This window comes from Euprymna scolopes, chromosome 32 (assembly GCF_053919585.1).
Source record: "Euprymna scolopes isolate OS-2025 chromosome 32, ASM5391958v1, whole genome shotgun sequence".
NCBI lineage: Eukaryota > Metazoa > Mollusca > Cephalopoda > Sepiida > Sepiolidae > Euprymna > Euprymna scolopes.
The window spans coordinates 67888209-67907696 of NC_136513.1; the positions used below are offsets into that span (position 1 = coordinate 67888209).

Below are 19488 nucleotides of genomic sequence, written 5' to 3' on the forward strand. Positions count from 1 at the left end.
GATGAATGATAGTTTCCACAGACCCTGTATTAATCTTGACATCTTGGGCTATTTGGCGAATAGTAATGCGCCGATCTTCCAAAATGGCAGCCTTAACTTGAGGGACAGATGCCTCATCAATGGCAGAAGAGGGCCGACCAGGTCTGGGAGCTGTTTCCACAGACTTCCGGCCATGTTTGAATTCACGATGCCAACGTTTTACAAGGTCATATGATGGGGCATTATCACCATAAGTTTCTTTCCTTTCATCAAAAGTCTCTTGTGGTGTGCATCCTTTCAAATACAAAAACCGGATCACTGCTCGACATTCAACAGGTTCCATTTCACACCTGACTCAGTTCAAACACCTGTAAAGAAGAAACCACAATGAGTTCAGAGCTGTAATTTGCCACATAACCCATAGAGATATAAATCATTGCACATGCAAAATTTCAGCTAGATCAGACAACTGGAAGTGGGTCAGGGGCATTACTTATTGCACGTCCCTCATACGAAATTTTTTATTAGCTTGACCAATTTTATTGCAACCATAAAAATACGTAATTCAGAATTGACATCATAACGTTACCCATTTAAGTTGAGTAAATTCTAAATAACTCAGCTTATAAAAATCAGAGATACTTGAAATGTACACCAACAACTGAAATTGAAATCTCAGATGACATATTAAAATGTCAGCTTCTTAGGTCTATAAAAATTAATCTTGTTTAGAGAAAATCACCTTACATCGCTTCAGACGCATTTGCATGCAATTATTTTTGAAAATACCTTTCTGAGAAAGAAAGAATGTGTGTGACTAAACACATAATAGAAAGTTATTGATTTTATAATAATGAAAATTGTGAGTTGCTTTTTCTGAATATGAAATGGGGTTTTTATCGCATGGAAGTGTGCGCGCTTGTGTGATACAAGAGTTAGAAGCAGATAGAGTAAGTTTGAATATTACTGAACATTATTATTGTTGTTGAACATTATTCATCATGATGACTATTGTTAGTATTCGTTTCCATCAATATCTTTCTAGTAATAATTCTTTCTAGAAGGATATCGAATACTTACGAAGGGACCACGTGAAAGTTGCTGGAATAACCAGCGCTCGAACTTGGCACACCCAGGTTATCAGCCTGTGTCGTTAACCTCCCCACTGCCGTTGACAAGGAAAGAGTCTATCAGTGTATGGCGTGTAATGATGTATGGAAGTGAAACCTGGCCAATGAGGGTTGAGGACATGTGTTGCATGGAGAAAAATAGTATGAGAATCATAGAATGGATGTATAACATAAATTTTAAAGCCTGGCTTCAACTTTAGAAGAAATTTGAATCTAGGTAGTATAATAATGAGAAATGGTGATATACTTACATTGAAAGAATAGATGAGAGTGTTTGGATTAGTAATTGTAGAGCAGTTGAAGTAGTAGGATCAGTTGGTGGAAACATAAAAGATAAGGATGGAGTTGACCCAAAAATCTAACAGAGTGCAGACACATGTATGGTGGATGACGAGCCATATGCAAAGTGGCGTCACGGTAAAGACAGGTCAGAGAGAGAGAGAGAGAGAGAGAGAGAGAGAGAGAGAGAGAGAGAGAGAGAGAGAGAGAGATCACAATTACGTTTTATTTGAGGAAATAAATGTTGCTGTTACAACAGGAAAAAGTGAATTGAGTTATTACTTACCTTCTGTTCCATGTGACATACTCTGCTACAACGTGTTGGGTCCCGAACGTCTACATGTTAACACGTGTATAAAAGTATGTTGCATTACAAAAGGTGGTTAATAAAGATCTGGCAAAGATGGGTAGTTTGTAAATTAGTTACTAAATGCTGTCCAACACATATCAGCATGTAAAACGGATGTTAAACCACATATGATGAGATTGTCAACATTGTCATCGTGAATGATTTGAACGATATGAAATTAATTTATTTTCAATTTCTTTCGTGTATCATGTAGTTAAAGTTTTAGACATATGATCTATCATGCGATTGTCATTATAATTTGGTTTTTAAATATTTTATTTACGGTAGTTTAAAAATACTAATATTTGAATAATTTACTGATTATATGAGGTTGCTGAAAATTTCTTAGTTTCAACCAGAAGGATTTGGAGAAACAAGATAAACTTTCGTTATTTTCCAATTTTACTTTCCTTTGATATCAGTACACTTGATCCGAAAATACTTAAACATTGCAAACAGTTGACGAATTCTGCTACTGTAATCTGTGCAGTGTAAATGAGTATATTATCGATGAGGAAATGTAAACCTTCTCTCAGCTTCCATATATGTTTCGATTATACTGTTTCATTCAGTTCTCTTCTATTTACGCGTGTTAATACTTCCCCCCTTTTCAAGTACTTATATCATGATTACATCTTGATAAGCTCCAAAGACAAAAGCTATCACCTTGCCTGTTGTATTAGATGTATTATAAGATAATTTCCTGTAGCTAATCCTTTAAGTGCCATAGTTAGCCCACAGTTATGTGCCCCTGACAATAAACAAACTTATACACAGTTTCTTTTTTTTTGCTTATCTGTCTGAGCCATCCTGATGAACTAACTTGATATACCATAACATTGCCAACATATACTTCCTGCTTGAATTTCATCAAAGATTAAGAACCAGAATATTTAGCTTTTAATCTTTAATTCAGGTTTGTAGTTGTGAACTCAAATTTAGTTTTGAATTACTAATCTGTGATGATAATTCTTGAAAATGTTAATCCTTTTCAGTATTTGGTATGTAAAAAAAAAAAAAATGATATTAAAAAGTTGAAAAGACTAAAAATAACGATATTTTAAACTCGAGTATAACAAAACAATGCTATTTCAGACCTAAACATGATAGCTATAGAAAATTGATATTTAAAAGTAAAGTTTGACAGACCAACAACAAAAAACATTTAAAAGTAAAGCTTGACAGACCAACAACAAAAAACATTTAAAAGTTGAGTGAGAGAGAACAAAGAAAATAATAGTATGGAGGACGCATGTAAAAATGCCTGTGTTTAGCAAAAAATAAAATTACTTGGGGATCATTCAATTTCAAGTTAACAGCAAAATACTTTCATATTTTATTTTTCAGAATGTATTCCAAATATTCACCGGAATTCAACAAGATGATCATTAATGGTGGTGAAAGAGGTCGCGATTATTCTAACATGTCACAGCCATTCAGTAACTCAGAAGCCATGAAATGGATAATGACTTCGCTACCTCTACCACGACCACGACCACCATCAGTGGGAATTCACAATTATGTAAAACCACCATTTGCTACAAGCCCAAATGAAACAGGCAGACAACAAAGAAGGGGTAAGATAGCATTGAAATTATCGCTTCTCAAAAATGTTTTTTTAATAAAAAAATATAAAAATGAAGAATGGATATTTTGTGAGATTAATCTATTTTATTGAAGAATTTACTCTTTTATGTTTCGTGATTTTTTTTAGATAAAAATTTATAATTTGGATTATTCAGATTATTCAGACTACTGATCTCATCACCAGGCGAAAATAGATATTAACTTAAAAAACAAAAAAACAAAAAAAAGACAACGATATTGAAAACTATTGACTTTGTTTTAAAATAACAAAGAAAAATTGTTTTCTTTTATTCAATTTTATCTTATTTTATTGTTTGTATTGGCTGACTTTGCTTGCTATCGTTTCGCAAGTTTAATTTCTATACACTACTTAAAATCACTGAAACGAAACTAATCAATAAGAAAAAGAAGGCAAAAATTTAATTAAATGAAAAATAATTTTTCTTTCAGCAAAAAGTCAGTCAAGCAATCAAGGTGTTATTTTTATTTTATTCTCTTTCCAAGGATATAAATATTTAAAACAAATTAAATTTAAATATGCAATTATTCTTTTCTTTTTTTATTAATATTAGTTACTATTAAGATTAAGCATCTCCTTTTCGCTTTTGAAAATTAAATTTGCATATGTGATTTGGGAGTTAGACACTTTTATTGTATGGATTGTTAAATGGGATTTAGCAAAACTTCAATGTTTATGCTTGTTCCATTGCATGAATAAAAAGATGGTGGAATAAACACATCGTTACTAAGTTCTTTGTCCACTTCAGTGATTAACATAAATATATAAAACGAAATATAACACTGACCCAATTGTTGTGGCTAAGATAATATTGCACAGGTGAAATAGGAGTTAAATAGGACATGGTGCTCATAGCTGGACAACTTGAGAAGAAATGGATGGGGAGCAGCATTAATGCCGCTTCATTGGTTTTATTGATTTTTAAAAGGCGATCGATGACACAGGAAATGGGTAAATGTTGTGGAACATGCTGCTGAAATTTGGTTGCTAATCAGGGTTGGATATTTTTATGTGGGGACAATAGCAAGTGTCACCATTGGCAACCAGGAACCTGAGTTCTTTAAGAAGTGTATTAATATGCATCAGAGTCATACACTTGATTCACTTTTTTAAACATCTTCCTGCTTTATGTGACAATTTTGCTCTATAAGGAGATTGAAAGAGATAATGGTGTTTGAAACTGAAAGAAAAATATGTTCTTTATATCTCTGCTCTACTTTTATATAAAAGGAACTGTGTGTGTGTGTGTGTGTGTGTGTGTGTGTGTGTGTGTGTGTGTGAGTTCGTTTCTTATGGACTCATAACGGTTGCACCTATTATTAAGAAATTTCAGATGGAGGTACTTTACGTGCCTCATGGTGTTCTTAGATAGGCTTTGTATTAGAATGTCTTCGATAAGTATCGATAATCGATAATCGAAATAAGCCGATGAAAGAAGGAACAGGCGATTTTGACCAACGTTAACATCTTACACAGCCTAACATCTCAAGTGCATTTGAAGAATTTTATTATCACACAAGCTGAAACGCCCGACATATAAAATCAACAATAGGTTCTTTGATATGACAGGGAGGTCCATTCAAAATGAATGTTTATATTTAAAGCACAATTGCACCATGATACTTGACTTTTTCATTTTAAACTTAAATTCAAATCATTATCACGGCACAAGCAGTAAGGCCAGGCATATAAAATCAACAGTAGATTCTTTGATATGACAGGGGTGAGTTTGAAATGAATGTTTCTGTTTAGTGCACAATTATACTTGACTTTTGCATTTTAAACTTTAATTCAAGTCATTATAGATAAAAACATATTTTTATAAAATCAACGGTAGGTTCTCTACAGTGCAATGTAGACTATAATTTATTGTGGTCTAAGTCACTGCGGCGAGGAACATGAAGCTTCCTCCCAGTGCATGGCGATGGGTCCCCAACTAGAGCAGGGAATCAATCGATTTGATTGAAAAATAGGCGATTTCACCGATTTCAATGACAATAAAAATATTGGAGTGTGACACACTCATAGATCATCATTCAATCGTTGGATATGCCAGCTAGTATAATATACGAGTTGGAGCATGTATATTCGAGAGATACAAAAACTTTATCAATTGACACTAAATTTGTTACACAAACCCACATTTAAAAATGTAAAATTTAAGTTTTTAATTTGAATTTGATATGTAAAAAATGTAAAATTTAAGTTTTTAATTTGAATTTGATATGTAAAAAATGTAAAATTTAAGTTTTTAATTTGAATTTGATATGTAAAAAATGTAAAATTTAAGTTTTTAATTTGAATTTGATATGTAAAAAATGTATTCAGGTATTCGTATTTTTTGTCTTAACATCGCTAGGCTCATAAAATAATAAGTAATAAATTTCTTTTATTAGGTCCAGTGAAAAACAGAGCACAAATCATTGAATTACATTTTAAAAACCGATTTTTGAAACGAATTAAACTTATTTGTGATGCTTTTAGAAATATTCCTTTTTTTTATTATGGACGCTACCCAACACAAATTTGTGAAATAGTTGTCATCTGTACTAGTCCACAACCCCACTGAAAAAGAAAAATCAAATTTCTAAACATTTTTTTCCAAAAGGGTAAGAATGTGCTCGACACAGAAGCAACATTAAAATTAAAAAAAAAAAAACTAATACATAATCGATTTTTAGACAAAAAGATAAGTATTCTTTGCAGCTCCAAAAATAATTGTAATTGAAGTGCACCGCTTGAAAAGAAATGAAGTTCTAAGTAAAACAAATTATAATGCTTAGTCCCAGATTTTATGTAAAATAAAAATTAGAAAATTCGTGAATTTATCGATTATTTGCTTGTTTAAAATAGCAGTTACTCATTCCTTCATTTTATCCTGAAATAAATAAAGGAAAAATATTCTCAAAACTCGATTTATCTGATGCATACCTGCAATGTAAAGAAATATTAATTATAAATACGTATAAAGGTTTGTACAAATTCAATGAATCACTTTGTTGTAAGATTTAGAGCCTTATTGTTAATTGAATTAACTTGCAGTAGAAAATACTTACAAGCATAAATAACATACAATGACTAACTAAGCCCAAGTAAATAAATGCATATTTATTACAATATCGACAAATGTGAATGAAAACAGCAACACTACAATACAGAACAATACAATAAAACAGTACTCACTTTCGTGGTGGCTCTATCATGAGCATTAGGCAATATGATTCATTCTAGAGTCTTACTCTGATTCAAGTGGGCATCGTTCCCATGAGGGATAAAAACATCCATTTTCTTCTGGTGTCAGGACTCTCTCTGTCCCTTAAGGGAAGTTACCCTCTGGTCTACTCTGTAATCCGTGTCGTTTGCCCTTATTCCCCTACAATACTCCCTTCCCAAAAATATGGAGTACCTGAAAAATGAACATTTCTTACTTAAGGGGCGGTTCATCAGGAATTTGTTTATGTTAGACTTGAAGACATCCAGGTTGTAGGCAGGTGGGAAACAGGCAAACGGAACAGAGTTCCACAGGCGTGCACTTCTAAGAAAGAAGCTTTGTTCATGGAATCTACGTTTTGGTTTTGACACAGATAAAAAGTGGGGAAAATATATATATATATAAGTATTATATATATGTAAATATATATTTTTAGTGATACAGACATAACATGGCTACATATTAGTATACATGTTTCAGCTATCAACTTATTTAAGGCTTAGCCTAATTAGACCACATCCGACAGTGAACACACACACACACACACACACACACACACACACACACACACACACACACACACACACACACACACATATAGTTGATTGTCCATCGAATCAGATAATGACGTTTTCGTTTTGCATCTTATCTATGAATATGGAAGTGGCTCTCTGGCCCCAACCTAGAGGCAAAAATCTTGAACAGTGGGGACATCGGAAGTCAGTTGTTATGATCACTGCTTAGCCTGCTCTGCGGTGTCTCTCTCTGGCATCGAGCCTCTTCAAAATTGGCAGTAGCTCTATGAACTGAGCCTCGCCATTTTAGTCTATCCATGGCATAATCCTCCAGGTCTTTCAGTGATGTGGCACTACTAGAGATTGGCTTTGACCATGTCCTCATACTGCAGTTTTTGTGAACCTTGATTTCTTTTGCCCTGTATATCAGGCGTCTCAGCATCCAACAGTCCTCCATTCGAATCATGTATCCAACCCCTTGAAGTTGGGTCTTGATGATGATGGCCTCTATGTTGGTGAACTTTGCATGGCCAAGGATCTCCAGATTGGTGATGCAATCCTGCCACCTGGATCCCAGGATGGAGTGGAGAGCTGGCATGTGGAAAAACTCCAGTTTCTTGATATGCCTGCGATACAGTGTCCACGTCTCACAACCACAGTTTTGTAGGCGGATTTTGTGTTTGTTGAGCACTTGATTGTGGAGTCTGCCCAGTACTTGACTTGCATTACCTTGCTGATTCTAGTGTTAATTTCTCTGTCCAATCACAGGATATGGTGCTCCCCAGATATTTGAAATATTCCATGTTGGCAAGTGGTGTGTCATCAATGGTAGGGGGAGGGAGTGTGAGTATGGTGAAGGTTGGTGGAGCACCTCTGTTTTACCAAGACTGATTGTCAAGCCGTAGAGCTTGGATGCCTCAGAGAAACGGCCCAGCATCTGTTGCAGGTCTTGTTCTGTGTGAGCCACTAATTGCACGAGATGTCGGCAAAGAGAACCTCTTGAAGGAGAGTTTGCAGACTCCCCATCTTTGCTGTTAGTAAACACAGGTTGAAGAAGGAGCCGTCCAAGCAGTAACGTATGTAGACCCCCTTCTCCAGATCTTGGACAGCATGAAACAACATAGAGATGAAAAAGACATTGAAGAAAACTGAGGCTAGTATGCAAGTCTGCATCAACGCCATTGCTGATCTTAAAAGCATCCATCACATTGCCATTGGAGAGTACTTGGCCAGTCATGCCATTATGAAAGAGTTTGATCATTGACAGAAACTTTGGAGGACATCTGATATGTTCATGGACTGTTCAAAGTGCCCCTGTTGACGGTGTTGAAGGCTTTGGCCAATGAATACTGAGTAGAAGGTCTTGTTCTGTTCAATGGAATTCTCTTGAAGTTGTTTCACAGTGAATATCATGCCAGATCTGAAGCTGCACTATGCCTCAGGAAGGGTCTGTTTAGAGATTGTGATAAGTCTGTTTAGGATGACCCACGCAAAGATCTTCCTGGCAATTGAGAGGAGGGAAATGCCCTTGTAGTTCCCATAGTATGACTTACCTTGTTCTTATAGAGGGAGACAATCAGGACATAATGGAAGTCGTCTGGCATCGTCTTATCCTCCCAGACAGTGAGCAGGACATCGTAGAAGGCCCTAAGGAGTCGGGGCCTACTGCCTTGTAGATATTAGCAGAGATACCATCCTTTCCTGATGCTCTGCCAGAGATTGTTTGGTGAATCGATGGTATGGTAAGCGATTTTGTGAGCAAATCTTGTATGGGCTGTTGGAGCATCTGATTTAGGGCGTCTGAGCCAATTGATGAGGGTCAGTTCAGTTGAGTGCTTAAGTGATCCTGCCAGCACTTACTGAGACCCTCATAGTTCTTGATAAGGGTCTTCCTGTCTGACGATAATAGTTCGCCACTACCAGAGATAGAGGGACCAAAAACAGTTTTCAGTGAGCTGAAAAATTTCTTGCCATTGTTAGTGTCAATGTAATGTTGGACTTCAGCTGCTTGTCCCGCCACCACTGGCCCTGCATTGCTCAGAGATCAGTCTGAACTTTGGCCTGGAGGACCTTGAACTTCTTGTTCTTGAAGTCGGAGGATGGGTCATTCAGCCACTCTATGTAATACTTGTTCTTGACATGTATTGATTGTTTGTTTTTTTCATCATTCTCATCGAACCAGTCTGTGTAGGTTCTGGTCTTCCTTCGTAGTTTCACTGACTCTTTCCTTGGAAGAGATCCATTTCTCAGTGCTGTCTTTGGTGGTCACACGATCTTGGAGTTTCTCATCTAGCACTTGCTGGAATCGTGCCCGGTAGGATGGGTACTTCAGTTTGGCAACATTATATGAGGCCCTGACAATCTTGGGTCAGTTCCCGTGGGGCGGTGCAATGTGCAGCATCAATACAGCCCTGGGCAATCTGTGGTTAGTCCAGCACTCAACACCTCTCATGGCACAGGTCACATGAACGTCACTGATGTCTTCTTGATGATGAAGTCAGTCATATATATATTTTTCAGTGTCGGGTAATGCTGAGATACCGGTTCCACTATATATATATATATATATATATATATATATATATATATATATATATATATATAGTGGAACCTATGTCTTGGCATTACCTGACACTGAAAAAAAAAACGAATGCTGAGGCTAAATCTTGAATAAGGTGAAAGCCAAGATATGCATGCACATATGTAGTCATAATGTCTGCATAAATAAAATATTTATACTAAAATATACCTCTACTTGTTATTGAGAACTATTACACATTACACAATAGTTTCATTAGATTAACTCCTAAGAAAGAAAACTCTCACAAGCACAATATATATATATATATATATATATATATATATATATATATATATATATATATATATATATATATATATATATATATATATATATTTGTATATATATATATAATGTCATCAACAACCAGTGTCAGGTCAGTGTAAATCGTTATGAATGGTCCATTTATATATGTAGCATGGATTGAATAGTTGGTTATACATTAAAAATGATTTGAAAGTATACTCTCAGATCAAACACCTTTTCTACTTTATTTTATTGAATAAAAGAGATTTAATCTTTTTTAATGAATGATTATTTATCGTTTTTATTTTCCAGCTGTTTATCAGCAAAATGGCTCGAGGTCTCGTTCCGCAAATTCTGTTTCACAATTACATTCCTCACTTTACAGACGATCAATCACACAGTCTGATTCATGTGCTGCCGGTAAGTCCTTGCTAAATAGCTTATCATTTCAATATCCATTTTACATAAACAGGATGATCGCTGATGTTCATGAGTAATGAAGCAACAAATTATTTTAGCATTTAGAATATTCTGTATTTCATAGCAAATTATAATGACATATTTATACTTATATAAAATCAGATATGTTTATATTTTTATATATTCGTAAGTATAGGATTCATTTCTAAACTAATTAACCGATCATTATGAATTTTGGACACAGTTTCTAAGTATAAGAAGTCCAAATGTAATCTATATTTAGTTTAATTTAGTTTTATGAAGGGATGCAAAGTGGGAATGGTAGCACTTCATATAAATTCAGCTGTTTCTGATTTTTGTAAAATTTTAACAATAGATAATGATAAATATTTATTAAATTTTATTTTCTTTGGGATGATTTTAGATTTTAGTGGATATAATATGGGCACAACTTGTCATATGAAAATTTAAATATATTAGATGATATGATCCTGTGAAACGTTTGCAGTAGCAGACCAGTCTTGCTTCTGTTCAAGTAACAATCTGGTAAGTTGCCGTCCTGAACGAGTGTTGTATTTGTAGCTAGTGTTCATAGCATAAGGCTTGCATACCTTTCAACATTTCTCTTCACGTGTCTTCACCAGTCGGTACATATGGCTTAACCAGCCAATCATAATCTCATAAGGAAGAAGGACCCGGATGTACTCATATTCATTACATAATTAGATTTGCATGAAACATAGTTGAGCAAAATTCTCTGATTTTCAAATTCTCCTTAATAAAAAAACCCTTTAGGTTCAAATTTTAGACACTTTCTAAAATCAAAATCATGTAATGGAATTTAATTGATATTAGAATAAGGATTTTTGACATAAGGTTTAGTATCATTATATCTGGATTTAAATCTTTGTAAAAAGTACAATTTGATTTTAATTCTTGTAAGTTCTGTAAAACTGTTCTGTCTGGAGAATTATTTTTATCTATCATGGGACGGGTGTTTTTCTAGTTTTTGATAAAATGCACTAGTCCGATTTCCTATTTGGATTCTGATAAAGTATTTCAAATAAGGAGAGAAAAAAAAAATCTGCTTCTATTCATATGTAATGAAATCCAATGTTCTTTGTGCTTTTCCATTTTTATTTTCACAAAAGAATAATTCAGTAATATCTAGAGGAAACCACTCTCCCATAATTATTTTAAGTCTTTTAAGTAGGCAGTAAAATAGCAGTTATAATCAGCTTTAATGAATGAGCTCAACAAAAAAAAGTAATTTCCATATATTCTTATTAAAAGTCATGGCAGCTATTTTGGGAAAATGTTACTCATACAAAAACTTGTAATTCTAAGGAGTGTACACTTCGAAATTCCTTTCCTCATCACTTTTATACGTTCTATTGTAAATGCGTTTTATTGTTTTGTTTTAATGAAAGCATTGTGTGAAATCTAAACATTTTCAGAGATCTAAGCAGACAAATGTGACATTTTAATAAAATAATTTTAGTTTTGATAAAAATTGTTGGACAGAATATCTTCAGTTAAGGAGAAAACGTATTTATCGACCGCACACATACTATGATTATTGCTACTGAAAGTGGATCAAATTTTATAAAAATGTTTATCTTTTATGCTTTGTTTAATATGGCTCAGCAGAGAAGGGAGAGGACATGTAGAGGGAAGATGAAAAACAGGGAGGAGGATTATAAACGTAACACCATGCCCCCCCTCCCCTATTAGTTTTCGGGGTCATATGGGGCAGTGCATGATGGATAGCTATCATGCAGCATGTTTTGAGCTCATGCCGCCAAGGCGACATTCATCTCTCTCAAGTCACATCTATGTAACGGCTTTTGAATAGTTTCATCATACCAAATTTCACACAATCCTTGGGTTGATTCATGGCATATGGTTTGTAAGACATTTATCACAAGTGCCACAGGGATAGGATAGAACCTAATTAAAATCCACTCGTCTATAAAGCTTGTCATTTTGGCAATGGAAATACGGTTTTCAAAGAACCTTTATATAAAATAATCACATTTATTTATTATAATTTATAAACAAAAACAAACATTAATATTCAGTTTAGTACATAAAAGAAATGAACCAAGTGCAATTTTTAACGTTGTAAGTTTTAACTTTTCAACCAACATGACCAACATAGAGACATACTTGTTGGATGTGTTGCATGGTCCATGTGGTAGATGCCATTTTGGACAACAATAATGTCCTTGAGATAGCGAAAAACCAGCATTTAATATTAATTGGATATAAAAGTTATGTTTTAGAAAAAAAAAATGTAAGATATAAATGGACATGCATATAAAAATGGAAATAAATGAAATATTGAGAGAGAATAGCAAGGTCACTAGGTAGAAAGCGAATTCCAATAAAGTAAAGAAAGAGGTTGCAATTAAAGCCATTTGCTTTTTAGCGTTCATAAGAATCATTTCGCAATGAAGTTGCCACAGATGTAATGAACATATGATCTTTTTCATGAGAAATGTAGGAATTAGTTGTATGATATTTTATGAATGATACATAATATTCATGTAGAACAATGTTAGACCAACTGTAACAGTAACCCACAGCCAACTTTATTGAATTCAATCATTGTATTATGTAATAACAAGACAACAAGAAAACGTGTGTCTTTCTCAATAGTTTCGCACTTTTACATTTAAAATACATCATCTTCATTAGAAAAGGGATTTTAACTATTTAACTTGCAGATCACATTTTCCCCGAAAACTATCTCTGCAGTATTATTGCGCATTTTTTGTGACAATTCTCTCTGATTTTAGTAAGTTTAAACCTACCTGCCACATGCAAATGGGTAGGCCACTCATTTTAAGATCAGCAGTGTCTGTTCTAGTTCCTCTACAAAGAAGAGAAAAAAATTCTACTCCACCACCATCATTACATATGCTTTATCAGTTACCTGCCTAGAGGGCACATAGCTGTATTAAGAATTACTAGTAGGACCTGTGGAAATTCTGCAGTTGTGCACTTGTAGGAGTTTGTGAGATATTTCTATTTTATGGATGTCCTGTGCAGATGTGAATCCAACAATATTATTGTAATATCTTTCTTAAAACGAAAACATGCTAGTTGTTTAGTTGTTTAGTTGTTAAAGCTAAACCCCTGTTTAATGTAGTTTTAGAACATATCTGCTTGTCGGGTTCTTTCTTCAAAACTTTTGTAGGAGTTTCTGACATATTTCAATTCTATGGGCGTCTGGTCCACACACAAGCCCCACGATATTATTGTACCATCTTTGGACAAAACAAATACTACACTTTGATCTTAGTCTGTATATTTCAGTTTGAGTTTCATGTTTGACACAAAGTGACATCAGATTTTTTTATTTGAATTGCATCTTTGGCAATTAAGCAATCTCATTTTTTAAAAAAGGAGTGGAGGATGATAGTGTACGACCATGAAATTGCCTTAATGTATGACTATATAGTAGTGTTGGGACGATTAATCAGAATTGAAATTGGGAAGCGGAAAAATCGGAACTTTTCAGGGTATCTGAATCGGTATCGGGGGGGGGGGGATACTCTAATTTCTGATTCCAAAACCGATTCCTTAAAAAACATGTCTAACTTAATTTTACATTGTTGGCACTTAAAATAAAATGATGGACATTTATTATTTTTAAGTACCTAGTGATATTAAAATCTATATTCATAATAATAACAAAAACTGATGTAAATTTATTTTACTTGCGCCAAAAAAGAAAAAAAAAGGAAAAATTTTGGCTTTTGCCTGGTCATTTACAAACCTGACAAAAAAACTTTAATGAATTAATGGACTTTGAGTTTTTTTTACACTTCTATACTAGACAGCCAGCGTTTCTTTGATTTCGGCATCTCCTGTCTGTTAGTAGTGTTTACTTGTCATAAAAGCAAATTTTCAATATGCTGATAAAAGGCCATGAACTCCCATTGAGTAATAAACGATTCATGGTTATTATTGAAGCAATTTTATCAGCTTACTTTATATTCTTTCTACCGATAAGACAGAAGCAAATACACAGATGGAGACTGAAAATTTGTCTGCCACAAAAATGTAATTGCATATTTTTTTAAATAATTGATAAATTTTTACTAAAATGTTTTTCTTATATTTCGTTTCATATTTAATCTTATATTTCCATGTAAATATAAAAGTTAAGTAGATTATTTTACTATATAAAAAATTATGATTGTTGTAGTAGTATATGGAAGTCTTCAACAAATCCCTCGAAGCAAAAATGAGATCACGAATGAACACCCTGAAAAATTTGTTGATTAAGAAACACATGAATTCTTTTAAAATTTAGTTTCACATATAAATTTAACGTAATAGATGACCCGAATTTTTTTTTAGCTATTACAGTGTTTTAGGGCAGTTTTCTGGGCATTTTGGGGGTAGGGGTTAATATTAACTTTTTAAAATGATTGAGTGTGATTTTACTATCATTTAAGTCAGACTTAGGGCTAGTGATAAAAAATTAAATTTATAGAAGAAACTGATCCCTAGTCCAAATTCTAAATTAATTTTTTCCATTTTTTTTCTATTATATATAGTATATACACACGAGCATTAGCACATATATTCATGCACGCATATATAGAAAGATATACATAAACACACATACATATATATTTGTATATCTATGTCTATGTGCGCATGCATGTGTATGCATGCATCTGGATGTTAGTGTCTGTATGTATATGTGTATCTATATATATGCATGGATGAACGTATGTATGTAGGTGTAGCTATATCTGGATTTATATGCATGTATGTGTTTGTGTGTGTATATATGCCTATATCCACAATGCACGTGACACTGAAAATAAAGTTAAGCATAATCACTGCCCAAAGCACCATGTTAGGAGCCCACACCCTATATATATGAACTTAATCTTTAAACCTTTAAACCTTTATACCTCATTTTAATTTTTTTTCCTAGACACTATAAATTAATTGTTTTGTGGTCATAGTATCGGGTTTTGAAATCTAAGAAACTGTAGACACCGCACACTTTGCCCAGTTCAAAATAAATGTCTAACAAAAAGTGTAGTTTATCAGGCAACAATATTTGCGAAAGAAAATCCGAATAACAAGAAATATTACGTAGGCATGACTTCCTTAGATTTCCAAACCCGATACTATGACCACAAAAGTGCATTCAACAATAAAAAACACCGTATTAAAACCACACTAGCGAATAAATACTGGGAACTCAAAGAAAGCGGACATTCGCCGGTAGTCGAATGGAAATAATAAGACAAGCTACCACGTGTAGGCATTTAGACGACCCATGTAAATTATGCCTTCATGCCTGTACTTTAAAGAACCCCAAAATCTATTAAACTGTAGAGGAGAAATAGTAAATAACTGTGTTCACAAAATAAAATTTACTCTAGGATAGCGACACAAAATAGTTTTAAAACTAACAAAAACAAAAGAAAATAAACAAATAAATAAATTAAATAAACATGAATATACATAAACGATCATACATATATGTATGTATATATATATGTATATATATGTGCATATATGTATGTACACATATGTATATTTATATATTAAAAAAAAAATGACTGCCTTAAACCACTAAACTAGTTTTAAAACAGATCCTTTGTTCGATAAAATGCATGCCCATTGGCTGATAGGAAGGGGCGCGGTGGATACTAGAAAGCTGATTGGCTAACTAAAATCCTCAACAGAAGAGGACCATACAAAAACGATAAACAACCACAGAATTCGCACATAAGCCTGAGGAATCCTAGAGTGGATGAAACGCCGAATATTCAGTGTAGCTTAATCGCCATATATATTTTATAAATTACTAATTAGCTCTACCTACGTATTGAGCACTTTTGAAGTAAATACTTAAAGTTTATGCATAAATCTATACATTCGTATATTAATTTTATGTGAGTAAATGAAGTAGTTTATATATATATATATATATATATATATATATATATATATATATATATATATATATATACATATGAGGGAAATATACTTATTCAATTATATTTCACCCTTAAAATTCCAAATTCCAAGATGTTGTTCCTTTTAATGTTAAACGGGATTTAAGAGTCGCATTACACAACCATCGTATCTTTCTCATGTCATTTCTCTCCATGAAACGCATATCCACACCAGTGGCGGCTCATGCCTGAGATTAGTGGGGGTGCTGCTTCAAAAATTTTACATATTTTTTTAATATCGTGTAAAGGAATTCGAATATATAAATAAATATTTAATCAAATAATAAACAAACATTCAAATAAATATTCAATTATATAACAAAGACAAATAATCAATCAGAAATGGATAATACGCAAAAACTTTTTTATTAAAAAGATGTTTTTAAATTATGTACACTTTATAGAATAAAAATAATATATATATTTATTCCTTTTAAACTTTTCAGATTAAATAAAAGTTTGCGTTTTTTTTTTTGTTTTTTTTTGCAAACAAACGAAAAACATTTTTAAAAATAACTTATTTTTTATAAAAACAAAAAAGAAAAACTTTGAAATTTACCTGCCTCCCTACGAGGGTTAATTTAGGAGTTACTATTTGAAAATAGCGTTTTATTTAATAACAGTTTTATTTACAAAATTTATTTTTAAAGATGTATTTATAACAAAACGTATTTGTAAATAAAATGCAAAATAAAAAAGTTTACATTTTTATATAGTGAGCAAACAAACAAAAATATTTAAAGATACAAAATTTTATTTACAAATCTTTTAACAACTTGCTTTTTATATAAAAAGAACAAACTTGGCTATTTACTGACCTTCCCATGCCGGTAAAGATCGACATAAAGTGGAGATTTATTATAAGAAAATAGGATGTCATATATAAGCATTATAAAACATCGAATTTTAATGTAGCTTTCTTCCCCAAAAAACAAAAAATTAAAATTGTCTCAGTCCAGAAGGATTTCTAATTACTTTTTTTAATGCGTATTATCTGACCCATCTACTAACAAATTCAATGTAAAGTTTAAAAATGCATAATTATAAAAAACTGTGTTTTTTTTTTTTACTTACAAACATATTTTAATTAAAAAATCTTGTGTAAAAAATCCATTTTTCAAAGTGTAAAACTTCTAACATTGTCCTTGTCGGAGGCAAATAAATGCTAATTTTTTTATATCTAAAACATACACGTTAAAAAGATTTCTAACTAAAATGTATTTTCAACATAAACTGTTTCTTCGCTTTTTTGCTTCTTTTTTTTTTTTTTTTTTTTTACAAAGGCATCACCACATTATCAAGGCCCAGAGGCCACTGAAGGATAAGGGTTAAAGAGTGTACAGTAGAAATTGGTCAATATAGTAATCATTAATTAATTGAAAATTTGGTAAATTTGATAACTTATATGGAACGGCTCATCAAGAACTTATTTACTTTAGACTTGAACACAACCATATTGTAGTCAGCCGGAAAGCAGGAAAACGGAAGACAATTCCACAGGCGTGCAGTTCTAAGAAAGAAGCTTTGTTCATGGAATCTACGTTTAGGTTTAGGCACAGATAAAGAGTGGGGGAAATTATTGATAGTGTTTACAGCTAGACGAGTGTTTCTTGTGAAAGTTTGGTGAGGGGGGACCATAGATTGAAGCTCAGTTGAACACTTTCCATGAAAATAACGATACATCAGAGACAAACTCGCAACATCTCTTCTGTGAGATAGAGGTTGCAAGGAGGAGAAAAGGACATCTCCTACGAGGCTACGAAGTCTATTTTGAACTCTATCAAGGCAGGACAAGTCCTTTCTAGCAGCTCCTGCCCAGATGTGGCAACAGTATTCCATCCTTGGACGTACCTGGCTCTTATATAGATAGAGAATAGCATCAGCAGTGAGATATCTACCGGATCGATAGAAAGATCCCACCATTTTTCCAGCGGCCTTGGCAACAGATTTGATATACATGTTCCATTTAAGATCAGGAGTAATGGTCAAGCCCAGAAGCTTGTCAAAACTTGAGGCCTCCTGAAGACGAGAGCCATTCATTTCAATTGATGACAGATGTGGATTAGAATGTTGATGATGTAAAGAGAGAAGCTTGGTTTTAGATGCATTAAAAGTAACCAGCCACTCCTTTCCCCATTGTACTACATGCTCAAGATCAGAGGAGAAAGAATTGGAGAGAACTTGGTCGTTTACTGTCTTAGATGTGGTACCATAAATGGTAGTGTCATCAGCATAAATGTCTACAAATGATGTAAGGATATGATTTGGAAGATCATTAATGTAGATCAGGAAAAGAGTTGGGCCCAGGATGGATCCCTGAGGGACACCGGCATTAATACTGTGAGCTTCTGATTTTTGCCCCTCAACTACTACTCTTATGAACCTATCAGAAAGAAATGATTTAATAATTGAGAAGACTTTTCCAGCTATACCATAGCTAGCGATCTTATGAAGTAAACCTTTATGCCATACCCTATCAAAGGCTTTAGATATGTCAAGAGCAATTGCCCTAGAAAGATTGCCACCGTCGAGAGATTTGCTAATCCTATGCGATATAACTGTAAGGACATCTGCTGTAGATCTAGCAGAACGGAAACCATATTGAGTGTCACTAAGAAGGTTAATTTTGTTGAGATGGTTGATTACTTCTGTATTTAACACAGATTCTAGCAACTTACTCATGACGCACAGGAGACTTATTGGCCTGTACTGAGAGGGGGATGAGCGATCACCTGAATTCTTAAATACAGGGCATACTGATGAGATTTTCCAGGGAGATGGGAAACTATTCTCATTTTAGGAAAAAATGTAAACAGTTTTTTTTTGTAAAGTTTAGTTGTTGCAAAATAAATAGCATTTAAAACTACTTTAAAGAAACAAAAGGCAGGTAGATGGAAAAGTAACTTTATTTTTATGGTAAGATTTTTTTATTGTATATTTGGTTTTTACCCTTGGCCGCGTGTTAGCTTCACTGCTAAATTCCCGAATGCTTTTAATAAATAAAAATAAACAGTTTCTGCATATTATATATTTCTGTCTGCTACCGACTTAAATCGCAACGCTAAAAGTGTGTGTATTTAAAAAAAAAAAATAGCACAATATTTTATGTACAAGAACACGTTATGTGCAGCTTTTAATAATAATTTTAAAAAATATAAGTAAACCTCCTTTTTTTT

The 19488-nt window shown here is 33.3% G+C and overlaps 1 protein-coding gene across 1 annotated transcript in view; it reads left to right on the forward strand.

Annotated features, from left to right (window-relative positions):
• Nucleotides 1-19488, forward strand: part of LOC145256408 (lipoxygenase homology domain-containing protein 1-like) — a 798046-nt gene that overhangs the window by 20170 nt on the left and 758388 nt on the right. Inside the window, exons 2-3 of the mRNA XM_080115275.1 lie at nucleotides 3085-3314; nucleotides 10209-10316. Of these exons, the coding sequence (XP_079971401.1) occupies nucleotides 3086-3314; nucleotides 10209-10316 (337 nt within the window). The 5' untranslated portion in view covers nucleotide 3085. The remainder of the gene's footprint in view (nucleotides 1-3084; nucleotides 3315-10208; nucleotides 10317-19488) is intronic.